At 49.5% G+C, this 13,223-nt stretch overlaps 5 protein-coding genes across 5 annotated transcripts; 2 read left to right on the top strand and 3 right to left on the bottom strand.

The window, feature by feature from the left end:
* Nucleotides 1-317: 317 nt before the first annotated feature.
* Nucleotides 318-2,420, bottom strand: VTN00DRAFT_5140 (uncharacterized protein; the record flags this gene model as incomplete). Its single annotated transcript, XM_069431641.1, has 1 exon — nt 318-2,420. One exon carries the CDS (start codon nt 2,418-2,420, stop codon nt 318-320), a length of 2,103 nt encoding a protein of 700 aa, XP_069290655.1.
* Nucleotides 2,421-3,011: 591 nt separating this feature from the next.
* Nucleotides 3,012-6,146, bottom strand: VTN00DRAFT_5139 (uncharacterized protein; the record flags this gene model as incomplete). Its single annotated transcript, XM_069431639.1, has 4 exons — nt 3,012-4,837; nt 4,890-5,265; nt 5,317-5,520; nt 5,568-6,146. The coding sequence occupies 4 exons, from the start codon at nt 6,144-6,146 to the stop codon at nt 3,012-3,014; spliced, it is 2,985 nt and encodes a 994-aa protein (XP_069290654.1).
* A 1,126-nt stretch (nt 6,147-7,272) lies between these two features.
* On the top strand, nt 7,273-8,652 carry VTN00DRAFT_5138 (uncharacterized protein; the record flags this gene model as incomplete). The annotated part of the gene is made up of 4 exons (XM_069431638.1): nt 7,273-7,386; nt 7,450-7,583; nt 7,634-8,088; nt 8,147-8,652. The coding sequence occupies 4 exons, from the start codon at nt 7,273-7,275 to the stop codon at nt 8,650-8,652; spliced, it is 1,209 nt and encodes a 402-aa protein (XP_069290653.1).
* Nucleotides 8,653-9,247: 595 nt separating this feature from the next.
* Nucleotides 9,248-10,141, top strand: VTN00DRAFT_5137 (uncharacterized protein; the record flags this gene model as incomplete). Its single annotated transcript, XM_069431637.1, has 4 exons — nt 9,248-9,319; nt 9,465-9,570; nt 9,865-9,967; nt 10,075-10,141. 4 exons carry the CDS (start codon nt 9,248-9,250, stop codon nt 10,139-10,141), a joined length of 348 nt encoding a protein of 115 aa, XP_069290652.1.
* Nucleotides 10,142-11,634: 1,493 nt separating this feature from the next.
* Nucleotides 11,635-12,681, bottom strand: VTN00DRAFT_5136 (uncharacterized protein; the record flags this gene model as incomplete). The annotated part of the gene is made up of 3 exons (XM_069431636.1): nt 11,635-11,937; nt 12,017-12,291; nt 12,351-12,681. The coding sequence occupies 3 exons, from the start codon at nt 12,679-12,681 to the stop codon at nt 11,635-11,637; spliced, it is 909 nt and encodes a 302-aa protein (XP_069290651.1).
* Between the last annotated feature and the right edge of the window lie 542 nt (nt 12,682-13,223).

The following is a 13,223-nucleotide window of genomic DNA, read 5'->3' as shown; positions in this document are numbered from 1 at the left end:
GCAGTTTGTATCACGATGTTAGCTTAAAACTCCCTAAAGTATTTTCTGCGGAGCATTTCGTACCTGGATCTTGAGTTCTGGAAACCTGGGTCGCCAGTTATGAGGTATGCTTACCTCTGACGTCACCGGACGTCCCAGAATAGTAATAGCAGAACATCAGACAATGCGCTCCCAACAGCTTATATTGGCCTGAAGAAAAAGCCCATTGGTTGCAAGAGACGACAATGTAGTTCGTATTGTAAATATCCAAATCGCCTGATCTAGGGGTATATATATACATACATCACACAATTAATTGCCTAACAATTAAATTAATACTACCCACCCGGCAAACTCTCCAGTTCACTCAGACTGCTCTGACTCGACATCCATAACGGCGGAGCAGGTATACTCTCCATCATGCTATCTGTCAACAGCTGGCTAGTGGACAGGATACCCCGTCGTTCATTTTGTTTCTTCATAAGTCTGTCCACCGGTTGTGATGACTCGACTAGAACAACGGACTCATGACCATGGGATTGAGGACCAGAGTGGTTGTTAGACGGGTTCGTTGCTTCTGGAGGCTGGATCAGAGAGGATTCCGGTACAACTTCTGTCGAGTCCTTGTCCGGATCTTGCGTCTGTGTTTGGGTCTGGGTCTGAGTCTGAGTTGGGAGAGCAGGACCCTGTTGTAGGGCATCATGGTTTGTTGCTGGAATAACTGGCTCTGGCAGGGTAGCCTCCAACTCAGCCTGCTGGGTGCTATCGTGCTGCGGGAACAGCTCGGCCAGGTTCTGTGTGCTCAATGTGGGGATAGGGCCCGTTGGGAACTGCGTGCACTGTTCTGGTCTTCGATAGTATATCGAGGCGTCCGACGACAGCGTCAGCTCTGAGTTGTGGATATCGGCTTCAAGGTCGGTTCCCGAGTTGGGAACCGGTGGTGGAAGGTCCTCAGAGGTATCGCTGCGCGGATCTTGATCGTTCTGAGCGTTGGGCCTTCGACCGTCGGGCAGTCCCTGCTGATCATCTAGACCAGAGAGATGGGTCAAGGGGTCTTCGAAATCGCTGTAATCCGTCTCAGCGTCCGTCTCGTACACAACGTTCTTTTCAAATTTTGCCGGTACGCCATTTTCCAGCTTCTCGTTGGCCACTGGTGTCCCTTCATCGGAAGACAGTTTCATTTCAGATGGTGATCCACGGCTCTTTGGCTTAGGCGTCAATTGGGATGGTGAACTACTCGGCGTTACCTTCGAAAAAGACTGGGTCGAAGCCAGGGCATCAATCGTAGTCGAATGTTCTGCAAGTGCATTCTTTAAGGGTATTGACACCCCGACTGGACTCTGGGACGCCTTTTTCACAGTTACGGAACGACTGGAACCGGGTCGCTTCGGTGGAGTCTTCTCAATTTTAATAGGAGACAGAGCTTTGAGCGGAGATCGCGTAGCACTTCGAAACTGTGACGAGGAAATGATTGTGAGGCCAGGACTCTCAGGCGATTGTGAAGAAGGGATCTCCAGTTTTTGTGGCTTCTGCGGTGTGATCGGTCCTGGAGGCGGTGATCCTGGATCGATAGTATCCTGTTCGAGAGACAGCCCAAGCCCGTCCACCGATTGAGGCGCATTCGGTGACCCAGACGGCACATCAGAACCATCGTTCAACTTCCTCTTCTTGCTTCTGTCAGCTTGCTGCTGCTCCTCTGCTTTTTCAGGATCCAAATTGCCCGGTTTATCACCCCGCTCCTGACCAGAGACATTGCCATTACCATCCCCCTTATTACCGGAAGGGATGTAGTCCAGATTATCGTCATCGTCATCATCAATAATTAAGTACCGTCGCACAAAGTCCATCTGCGTTAACGTCTTGTCATTCTTCTCTTTTGCGTTCGCTTTCCCTCCACCCTTGCTATTCGCACGGCGTTTGCCTGTAGCACCCTTCTTCCCACTAGACCTTATGCTCGATAGGGTGTTACTGCTCTGGAAACGGACTTTCCTAGCGCTCGCGCTCGTGTTCGTACTCTGCGGGGTACACCTGGAGACCGTAACATCTTTTCCCGTAGAATGTCGCTGGGACTTGCGGCGCAGTCGCGGAGGCGGAGTCGGACGGTAATCCAGATCATCGTCATCATCTCCAGAATCATCATTATCTAGATCAATCACCTCCTTTGCTTTCTCCTCGTTGCCTTTGCCACTTCCATTCTTATTATTGTCCTTAATGTACTCCAGGTTTTCTTCCTCCTCATCCGGCCCGGGGGTCCTCGTCACGAAATCGATCTGCGTAAGAGTCGGCTGCTCTCTCCAGTCCGCGGGAAGAGATCTTCTTTTCCAGGAACTCAGGCTCGAATCTAGAGGTTTCATCTTCCCCTGGCTGGTAGTATTGGTGGCAGGGGTGTGGGGATGGTCCCGCGGGGTGCTGGCGATGCTGCCCCTGTCCCGTCGCTTCATATCCGGCTGTAACTATGTATATCCATGAAGAAGGAAGACTCTTGCAACCTGGAAGAAACAGTGAGCTTGGTAAATTGCAATGATATGGTAGGATGCCGGTCGCCAGCCGCTGCCTGCGCTTAGAGTGCCTCGGGTCTTGGCGAAGGGAGACGCGTCGAGCGCGTCGCCCGATAAGATAACAGACGTGGTCCGTGCATGGTTGCTGGCTCATTACCATGATATTATCAATGGAATCCGTTGGAAGAAGTCTCCGCCATGTTTAATAGGGATTTACTGTACATTCTATGAGAAAATTTGGAATTTAAAGATATGATGCATCTGCTTGCCAGAAGACCACAGTATAGTAAAACCACATGCAGGTATCGATAGAAAAACATTCAGTCAAGTTGCCAAAGTTGCAATGCTAAAGAGGTATCCTGACTCAATCAAACCGAGATTCCATGATATCGAAAAGTATACAGACCGTACACGGGATGTTAAGTCCTTGCGATAAAGAGGCTAGCGCCCATGAAACATAAAACAACACCGTGAAATGGTATGGTATACACAAGTATGTATGAACCCAAAACACTAGTACCGTAGAATACCAAACTAGTCGGACAACAGCCACTCTGGCTCTGCGTCCTCATCCTCTGGATCATGTGAGAGCATAGACCTCTCCTCAAGATTAATGTCCGATTCATCTTCCACAAGTTCTGGTGACTGTGCTGGAGACTGGGCTTGGGACTGTGGTCTGGAGATGACCTCCACGCTGGCAGAGTTGGAATTTTCTCCCGAGGATGAATCCACCATGATCGGTTCTTCCTGGGAACCTTTCACATCTCCAAGTACAGCTACTTCACGGGCAGCTGCGTCCGGCTTCCCTTGCTGATGACTCCGATCGTCTGCTGCTGCTTGGGTAGAAGGATCGATATTTGCAGGCTTCTTATCCTTCGTCTTGTCGCTTGGAACCACGACAAGGTTGTAGCGTGAGTAATTCTCTGCTGACTTTGGTGTACCTTTCAGCCCTTGGCCTAGAGTATCTTCAGCACCGTAGTTGGAGGGATTAGGCTCTACGGCGCCTTCAGTAGAAGTCTCCGGTAAGAACCCTCCACCAAGGGAGTCATCTGCATCCGCAACGTGATGTAGATCACTGCCAGCCTGAGAATAGTCTGGCTCAGCTGCTTGTTCAGAAAGAGCCGTGCCAGTATTAGCAGTCGGCTGTGCTATCTCCTGACCAGGCTCTGAAAAGAATCCACCTCCGGAATCCTCATAGTCTTCGTCCTCTTCATCATCAGGGTTCGGGCTGACTTCGTCATCAGCCTCTTCACCCTCAACTGCATAGCCCTTCACTCTTTCGGCGACCCTTAGTTTCACAAGGAAGAGCTTCCATAGCCGGAGCGCTTGCTCAGACCTTCTGTCGAGCTCCTCTTGAATGCGCTCATCCTCGAGGCTTTTAATGACTTCTTCGAGCGCCTCGCGATACTCGTTGGCGGCAACAATGCCGTTGAATACAGCAGTCCCATGTCGGCCCTTGAAGTCAAACCCGGTTACCACGTCTGCATAATCGATGCCCAGTATTCTGGCAGCCCGAGCGGCGTCAGGATGCTTGAGATGAAACCCGCCTGGCGGAACCATGCTGGGAACGTAAACATCCAGATTCCCGTAGGCATTCTTGGGCACTTTGCCGTTCACCACAGGAGGTGGCTTGTACAGTTCGGTTTGAAAGGCAGCGTAAAGCGGTGTCTCCACAGGCTCATCGGGGTCCTCGTCGTCCGCATTAATCCTTGAGATTTTGTTCCGGTTCAAAGTAACCCGCTTGAGCGGCTGCTCTCCAACCTTAATATCTCTCCCAAGACGGTACCATCCATCCGCGCTTCTAACGGTGTGTACATCTGCTCGCCGATACACGGGCTCCAGCGCCTGGTTCTTCGACCCTGACTTGCTCAGAGTCACTTGCCCAATCACACGCTTCGGATAGATGACCTCGTTCCGACGCAAGTGACGCTCAAGCGCGTACACAGGGTGGTCCTTGAAGTCTTGGATATTCCGCGGCATCGGTTCCGCTCCAGATTTCGCGGTCAGCTCCCCGATCTCCACTTGATCCCGGTCCCCCATGAATGGCTTCTCGAAAATGCGCATCGTCTCTGCCCACCACTTCTCCCCGTCCTTGGTGCTTTCGACTCGATTCTTACGCGTCTTTGCGTTGTACAATTTTGTGTAACGTCGAGTGACATCCCTAGCAGAGGCGTCATCTTCGAAAGCGATGACATAGCTCATACTATTGTATCGGTCACTAGCAGGTGGCTCAAACTTGGAGGGCTTCGCAACAGATTTCGTCACCAGCGGATCGACCGGTATCCATTTCTGAACTGCCTCGTTGAATGCTTCCACCCAGAAAACCGGAAACGAGGATTCTTGTGAGCTCCGTGGAGGGCCTTGATGTGTCAGCATTGGTACTTCTTCAGTTAGACTATTTTAAAGACATACCAGGGCGTGGAGACGTCTCGGAAGGCCGTGAGGAAGACGGTGTAAACTGCGGCTGGCCAATCCTCCGTATCCTCGCAGGCTGCGGTGTGGATGATGCTGAGGTTTCCGGTCTCGACTTTTCATCAGTTGAACTTTCATGGTCATCTGAAGAAATAACGATGTACTGTGGCCCCTGCTTGACAGGAGTCATTCCCTTGGCTGCCCCGGAAAACGGCAGCAGCTGCAAGGAGCAAACCAACCGAGCCTCTACAGATACAGAACGCAGTAGAGCGCAGAAGAGCTGGGCGCCAAAATCACGAGATCCCTGCAAAGTCTTCGCCTGTTTGCGAAAATCATCTTTGGAGAGGATGGCTTCTGCTCCATGCATAATTGTCTCCTGTCTAAGAGTCAGACACAAGGTGATGAGATAAACCGGACCTGGCCATACCGCTCTATCTTTCAGGGACTTCGGATCTTCAACCCAGTGTGGCCGCTTTAACCCTGGGATTGTCACCTTGAACCTCCTGCTAAACGCCTCACTGGCTTGTTTAAGCCCATCAATGAACGTCGTGGATCTAGTAAACTGCGGCATGCTTTCCCTAGGATTAAGGAAAGTGATTGTCTGCTTCGACAGCATCCGCTTGAGAAAGCCCTACCACGGAGTCAGACAAAAGAGCGGACCAATTCAATACTACTTACCTGGACCTCCTCATCGTTGCACCAGAGGTTGCGGCGCTGGACGTGGCTAAGAAGGCAAATGATATGGACTTTATGAATATCCAGGCGGAGCTTCTTTTCAGCAGCTGAAACTGGTTTTCGCCTCGCGATGAGTGTCTTTCTTGTGTCAGTATGTTTGTCTAGCGTGATCTGTAATGGTTCGTCGCCCTGTGCAGTGACAGCAGGCTGGGGCGCATCAGAAGGTTGTTGAATCTCCACTTCTTCCCACTCCATGTCCGAATCTTCGGAGGCAGCTGAGTCATAAGCAGTTTGCAATTTTCTACCAGCAGTTTCATCATCCGCTTCTTGTGGCGGTATTGCTTGTTCTTCGGGTTTGGATTCTGGCAGGACTGGCCGTCGCTCTCCCACTCTTCGCCTCTTCATCGGCCGATCTTCTGTATCTGGCTGACGGGAAGCTTGAGCATCAGCCTCGGCCAGCATCTCTCGATACACTTCCGGAATTTCATCATCGTCACTCTCTCTGCGCCTGGCTGGGCGTCCTCGAGGTGCTCTCGTTCCAGTTGCGCGGGTCGCGCGGCCCGAGGAAGCATGGCGCGCCATATTTGATATCCCTGGCCTAGGAAACTGGCCAACAGTTGGTCAACCGACTATGTTGTGCAGTCCATTTGTTGCTTATATTGGATTTCTTGGGTATGAATCTCAAAGCTTCACTCGGCCGCAGGATCCTTGGCGTCGCAAACTTAAGAGCGCTGCAAAGACCAAATCGCGCCCTGGGTGTGGCGAAGCAACACTCAACAGCGGGATGCAAAATAGCAGAGGCTTCCTCAAGATCAAGCAGTGCAGCTGCTCTCAGATACACTGGATGTATAGCAAAAGGTGATCCTAGGCAACGCGCATCGATACGAGATGCGTCATGTCGGCCGGAGCGCGACCGGGGTTGTTCCGTCCCGGGCCCGACATTAGCCAATAAGAAAGCAGCGGAGCGCACCCGGCATCCCGAGGCTTGGCACCTGCGCGGACCGCGTTATCATCGGTCGCAATATCAACCTCCGCAGAGTAAACACCATGGATCTCTATCGGCATTTCTTGAGGACCTCTCTTCTTGGACAGTGAATGTCAATGAAATATATTGCCAGAGGCCAGATGACGTCAATGATACTGGACCATACTAAGCCAGGTCGTTGGAAAACGAGGAAACTAAGTACAGGACGAGCAACAACCCAGGAAGTTCTTCCCATATTCAACGAGGCTGCTTTACCCATTGAAGTGTCTGAATATTCCAGAGAAATTCCCATAATGCTGCTTATTTTTGCCTTGTGTCTTGTTTGGGTCTAACTGACATCCGACATCCCTGATCTGTGAGCTAAACATGGCGTCATCAGCTTCGTCTGCATGCTGCTCTTACGGTAAGGACTCTTTCAATCAGTTGATACCTGGCATGCCATTTAATAACAGCCTATCTCGGAGACTGCACCATTGGTGCGTGGAGCAAGTCTAGCCATTTAATCTGAACAGACGCTCGTTGGTGTTTTGGTCCACCTCCATGGCTTAATACGATCCAACGAAGCAGGCTGGCATGTAACTTCTGTTCTGCTGTGTAAAATAGTGGTCAAACTTTCTCTCCTCAGTAACTCTGTCATTTTCACTCATCTGCTGCCGTCCCGCTGCGTTGGAGGGACTTCGTGGTCATCGTTGGCCGTCATCCAACCTAGTATCTTCCTCCATCATGTTCACAAGATCTTTGAGTCTCAGGCACACTACCCCTGTGAGACACGGGGCGCTGAACCACCTTACCCGCCGCTCCCTAGCCAACGTTGTGGACGTGGACAATCCACCTGCAGTAAGTCACGAAATATTGCCTCTACGTTTGGAATCAATATACTAACGAGACCAACGACTCCAGGAAGATGACAAGCCGTTTCGAGTTCCGATTCCGGAAGATAGTTTCGAAACATACGAGTTCGAACCTCCTCCATACTCCTTGGAGACGACAAAGGGCCAGCTCAAGCAGCTATACCGCGATATGCTGACGATAAGGTCTGGCTCCTCAATGAAGTCAAATGAGCTCTATATTGAAATCTCAGCAGGCGCATGGAAATGACGGCGGATCGTCTTTACAAAGAGAAGAAAATCCGTGGGTTCTGCCATCTCTCTACCGGTCAAGAAGGGGTTGCCGTTGGCATTGAACATGGAATCACCAAGGACGACAAACTGATCACAGCTTACCGCTCCCACGGCTTCACGTATATGCGCGGTGCATCCGTGAAGTCGATAATTGGCGAACTCCTTGGTCGCCAGCAGGGTATTTCTTATGGCAAAGGAGGTTCAATGCACATGTTTCTGAGGAATTTCTTCGGTGGAAATGGCATTGTGGGCGCCTCCGTGCCGGTTGGAACTGGAATTGGGTTTACACAGGCCTATAACGATACCAGAAACGTCGTCATCAATCTGTATGGTGACGGAGCTGCCAATCAAGGCCAGGTCCATGAAGCGTTCAACATGGCAAAGCTGTGGAATCTACCGGTGATGTTCGGCTGCGAGAGTAAGATCAAACCCTGAAAATTGCCATTCCTCGAGTTCAGCTCATAATATCTCTTTAGACAATCAATATGGCATGGGAACTTCAGCTGAGCGAGCATCCGCCATGACCGATTACTACAAACGCGGTCAGTACATCCCCGGCCTGCGCGTCAACGGCATGGACGTCCTCGCCGTTATTGCCGCCGTCAAACACGGCTGTGACTATGTCAGAGCCGGCAATGGACCCCTTGTCTACGAGTACGTCACGTACCGTTATGCCGGACACTCCATGTCCGACCCGGGAGTGATCTACCGCAGTCGGGAGGAGTTGCAGCAGAAACGCAAGGACGATCCGATCACCAAATTGAAAGAGAAGCTGCTGGACTGGAAGGTCTACACGGAGGATGAATCCAAGGACATTGAGAGGGAGATCCGAACCAAGGTCAACAAGGAGGCGGATGAGGCGGAGCAAATGACCGACCCCCCGGCTACACCGACGACACTGTTTCAGGATGTTTACGTCCGTGGAAGTGAACCGCTTTGGATGAGAGGGAGGACTACTGATGAGACTTACTACTACCGCTAGAAATTCATCGACAAATTGGTCGACAGTTTGCAGCGTATAATCTGGGTATTGCTTTGGTTCAGGGACAGAAAATGAAGCCACTCATATCACTTGGACACGATTTTTCCATTTTTAGTAAACATCCAAAACATCCAAGACATTCAGACGTTAAAATCCCTCTCGTAGGTCAAATTCTGAACAAATCATTCGACCACAAGCATCCATCTAATCACCTCATCAATATACGTATCTTCGGCTGCCTAGACCACCCACCACCCCGGTCGCAACTCCCCCACGTCTCCTCATCTACAACTCCTCACGGGTCGACGTAATAACGAGCTTCTTCTCTCTTCCCCTTCCACGTCACAATTACCCTTAGTAATGAGGGGTTGGGAAAGCTCCAGAGATAAAAACTCGTAGGTAGACACATAAAGAGCTTTCACTTGAGTGTTCTCTTCCTGTAAACAGACAGTCTCCTTTTCTCATCTATTTTCGTTCGAGCGACTAAGTTGGTCAAAAAAGCCTTGCTCGAGGAATCGAAGGTAAACGCAAAGGCAATAAGAAAAAACAATAAAAGCAAATAAAACAAATAAAGGAAAGAAAAAGAGAAACAAAAATGGCATTCACAACCCCGACTCCAGCACTGGCAACGCCGTCGCGATGCACGGCTGATTTCTCGCTCATCCCGGTTCGTACCTCCCAGGCTGTCCTATCAAATTCCATTATACTTCCAACTTATTCCTGTGCCTCTCAAATCCTTATCCATATTATCAAAATATGAAGATACAATACAGTACAGTATATAAATCTCTAACTTCAATATATCTCTCCAGATCAGCTCCCAAAGCCCCTCCTTCTCGCAGCAAATCGCCGACGTCCAGCGCCTGATCCAGCAGACGGGACTGAAGTTCATGATGCACTCGACCGGTACGACGATCGGTACGTGTTATTTCTATTTTTCTTTTTCCACCTTCCTTTTCTTCTTGATTTGTTTGGTAAGCATGAGCTTTATATACATGAAGTGTATATCGCTGCATGCGTCCATCATATCTCCCAGATGATGGTGATGATGATGACCGATTACCCTTGACATGTCTTTGTCCCGATCTGAACAAAAACGTGGATAATATGATAGATGAGATTTCTGTCTGATATTACATCTACCACAGTCCATCGAAGGAAAACCTTGTACAATAATTAATAACAAGCTTGGAAACTAACAATGATGTGCAGAAGGACCATGGGACCAAGTCGTCGCCGTCATCGGGTGGGCCCACACCCTCGTCCACCAGGGTGGAATACCCAGGATCCAGACGGATATTCGGATCACAACTAGGTACGTGACAATATTGAAGCTATTTTTTCTTGCCGTACATTTCCTTCTGGGCTACACATATGTATGTATATAGGTACGATGTTACTAACACATCTCATTCATGACAGAACCGACAAAGTCCAGCCGATGGAAGGTAACGTTGCTTCTGTGGAGAGGATTCTGGCAGCTACCTAGACAGCAACAGATGTCCATACGCGTGAAACCTGGTCGGAGAGGATAGTGATAAGGTGCTATGGCCTTCTGCGGTCTCTTTGTTGTCTCTCAGGTTGATTAATTGGAGGCTGGAGGGGCAGGCAAGATGAGTAGGTAGAGAGTAGTCCGTTCCAATTCGTGAGAACCTTCTAGGTAATATCGAGTCAATTTTCGAACTCAGGCAGAAAAGAAAAGTCCTTGATTGAGAGAACCATTGCTGGGGTACACTACACGTGTTCGATGGGCGCCATGAATGGCCACTCGCCCTCCATCGTAGGCTAGGCTCAGATAGCAAACGGACTCTCTATCACACCGCCGATGTTATTGAACCGCATTTGGGGGTGATATCAATCTTAGTTCCTTAAAGGCGCGATTGGCATTTTACTCCGTAGATAGGTAGGTAGCGCCGGCCCGGCACATGCTCTGCAGCATGAAATAATAATGGTTGCAGATGGAGTGTGATATGCTAACCTCGCCCTTTTTTTTTTTTAGTTGCGGTATGCATGCATGCCACCCCCTACTAAATACCGCCAACTGATATATCCTCCTGCACGTGCACTAAAGAAAGACAGATGGCTCAGACAGGTTGCGGCTAGCTCATGAGGCCTGACTATCTGCCCACCATGCAGATGGTAGCGTACTGTGGGGGCGAAGGGAATAGGTTGGTGTGGTGGTGTCCATGTCGCATTGCTACCTGACCTCGGAGCGTCTGCCATGTACTCTGTGATGCCTGGCGATGACACTAAGGGTCGATAGTGTTGGTATCGTAAATTAAGTAAGTACCTAAGTAGGCCCTTAGGACACCTGGATACCGTCAGTGCTACCTATGTAGTGAGACTTTAAATGGTTAATACTCTAGAGGGTTCCAACGATCCATGCAAGCCTTCCTAGTGCCGTGTGGGACAGTTCGAAAAATCCAACGCAGTGCTGTAGTAGAGGTCTATGAGCTGGCTCCTGTGATGGGACAATTGGATGAAATCCCGGGACGTCAGAGAACTGCAAGATCCACCACTACTTGTGTAGGGTAGCGATCAGATGGGCTGGTGAGAAAAGTTCTCGGCTACATCTCGGAACTGCATAACCGATAACGCATAATACCAGAGATACACCTATTGTGATATGAGGAAAGTAGATCAAAGTTCTTCTTCACATATGGTTCGAGAGCATGAAACGAAAGCATTTAGTTCTTTTTGCGATATAGAGAAACGTAAATGCGTGCATACTCGAGGCTATACATGATATGCAAATAAACAATGCCATCTATGAATTTCTGCTTACTTAAACAATAGATGAAATTAATGCGAAAGGTGGTCCTGATCACTGTCACAAAGGGTAAGAGTGGGGGGTGTGAGGAGGAAGGAAGAGATTAAAAAAGAACAAGACAATCATAAGCCAAGTAAAACAACACTAGAAAGAATGGAATCAAACAACTTGATGGGGGTTTTGAGCCTAAAGATTGCTCCACCACCTCTATTTCAGTTAGCATTCGGGTTCCCAACAAAGACTACGAGCACGGCCGAGTACGCTGTAGTTGCTGCGAACATAGTCGCTGTCCGATTATTGGTGAGAGCCGACATGATGATCGAGAATATCTGGGTGAAGACGAGGATAATTGCCAACCTCGCCTTCATATCCTTGATGGAGTATAAGGCTAACATGGCCGCGAAGTTGATGAGGGGCGCGGAAATAAGCGTGGCTAGGCTGACCGTGTCGGCGATACGGCGGACATCATATTTGAACGTGGGCTTTCCGCCTCCCCTTCCTGCGCAGGTTGCTTTCTGAATAAGACTGCAGTTAGCAAGAAAGCAATGCCGTATGGCCATAATACTAATGAGATCTCCCAGAAAATATACATACCCTATATCTCTCAAGAATGTTATAATGACACCACTCGAGTTTTTGGATAATCCACAGAGTCAGTTTATCGAGGTCCTTGTTCCGCTCATCATCGTTCGTGAACAGTGCAACGAATTCGGAATCGGGAAGAGTTTCATCTGTCCAGAATGAGATCTCGTTCGACTCTATGTTTGGACCGTTCTCTTTGTCGCAGAAATAGTCGCGTGCCAGTCTCATGTCCAGCCGATGTGGCCTTCCCAGTTTCTCGATCTGTGAAAGTCGAACGAGCGCGGTTTCTTGTAAAAGTGATCAGATCTCAATATCAGACAGGAAGAACGACTCAAAAAACACGTACGGTATTCTGTCAAGGTGCTACGGATCTTTTTGAGTAACTCCCATTGCTCGCTGTTCTCTGTGATATAGAGGTGCCACCAGGAAGTTTGCAGGTCGATTGTGTGTTGCGGCAAGCTTGCGTTGGCTGGGGCCCGGCTCTGAGCGTCTGCGCGTATGCAGTCATTCAGGTCCTTCTCTAGATGATTGAGTTCCGCCTGGTAGTAGAGAATGTTCTTAATCTGTAAGGACAAGAATTTCCTCACGAGGGCACCTCGGGGGTGTTCGAGGTACCGCTGGACTGCTTTGTCGTATCCATTGAGATGAACCTCCGTAGCGTCATCCGGTCTTTGCATATTTCCCTGCGATTTGGATAAGAGCTTCTCTATGGTTGTCTTTGTCTTGTAGCAGTTGTTGACCGTCAATAAAGCAAAGTGCAATTTGAACTCCGGGAAATCTCCGAACAGGCTTCTTCAGAAACAGGTACAATGCAGATGCTCGCTTTCGACTTCATAGTACCGCAGAACACACATTAATAGCAGTACCCAGGAACCTGTGTTCTGAGGGAAACATGCGGCTCTTGCGTAGATCTTTTGACAGGCCATGAATCGAACAGCACATTGCCAAACGGTCCAAAATACAACCACACGAAGTATGACTTGCAGATTATGAAGATCACAAAATGGCGCGGCGGCCACTCTGGTGTTGTGGGAGACAGCACCGCCAGGGGCATTGCCCCCCTGAAGAAAACCAACCCGACGCCAACAATTCAGCCCCATGGTTCGTCCATCTGGGCTAGCGCTACATGTGTCAAGAGATTATAGGTGTAAACTGAAAGCTCAGGCACTGCTATCTGCTTTCCGCAGTAGCTGAATATTCCATGGGATGTCTGCGAAGT

This window comes from Thermoascus crustaceus, assembly GCF_041956765.1.
Source record: "Thermoascus crustaceus strain CBS 181.67 unplaced genomic scaffold VTN00scaffold_2, whole genome shotgun sequence".
Classification (NCBI taxonomy): Eukaryota; Fungi; Ascomycota; class Eurotiomycetes; order Eurotiales; family Thermoascaceae; genus Thermoascus; species Thermoascus crustaceus.
Note: the sequence above shows the minus strand (reverse complement) of the source record. Positions and strands in the feature narration are given on the sequence as shown.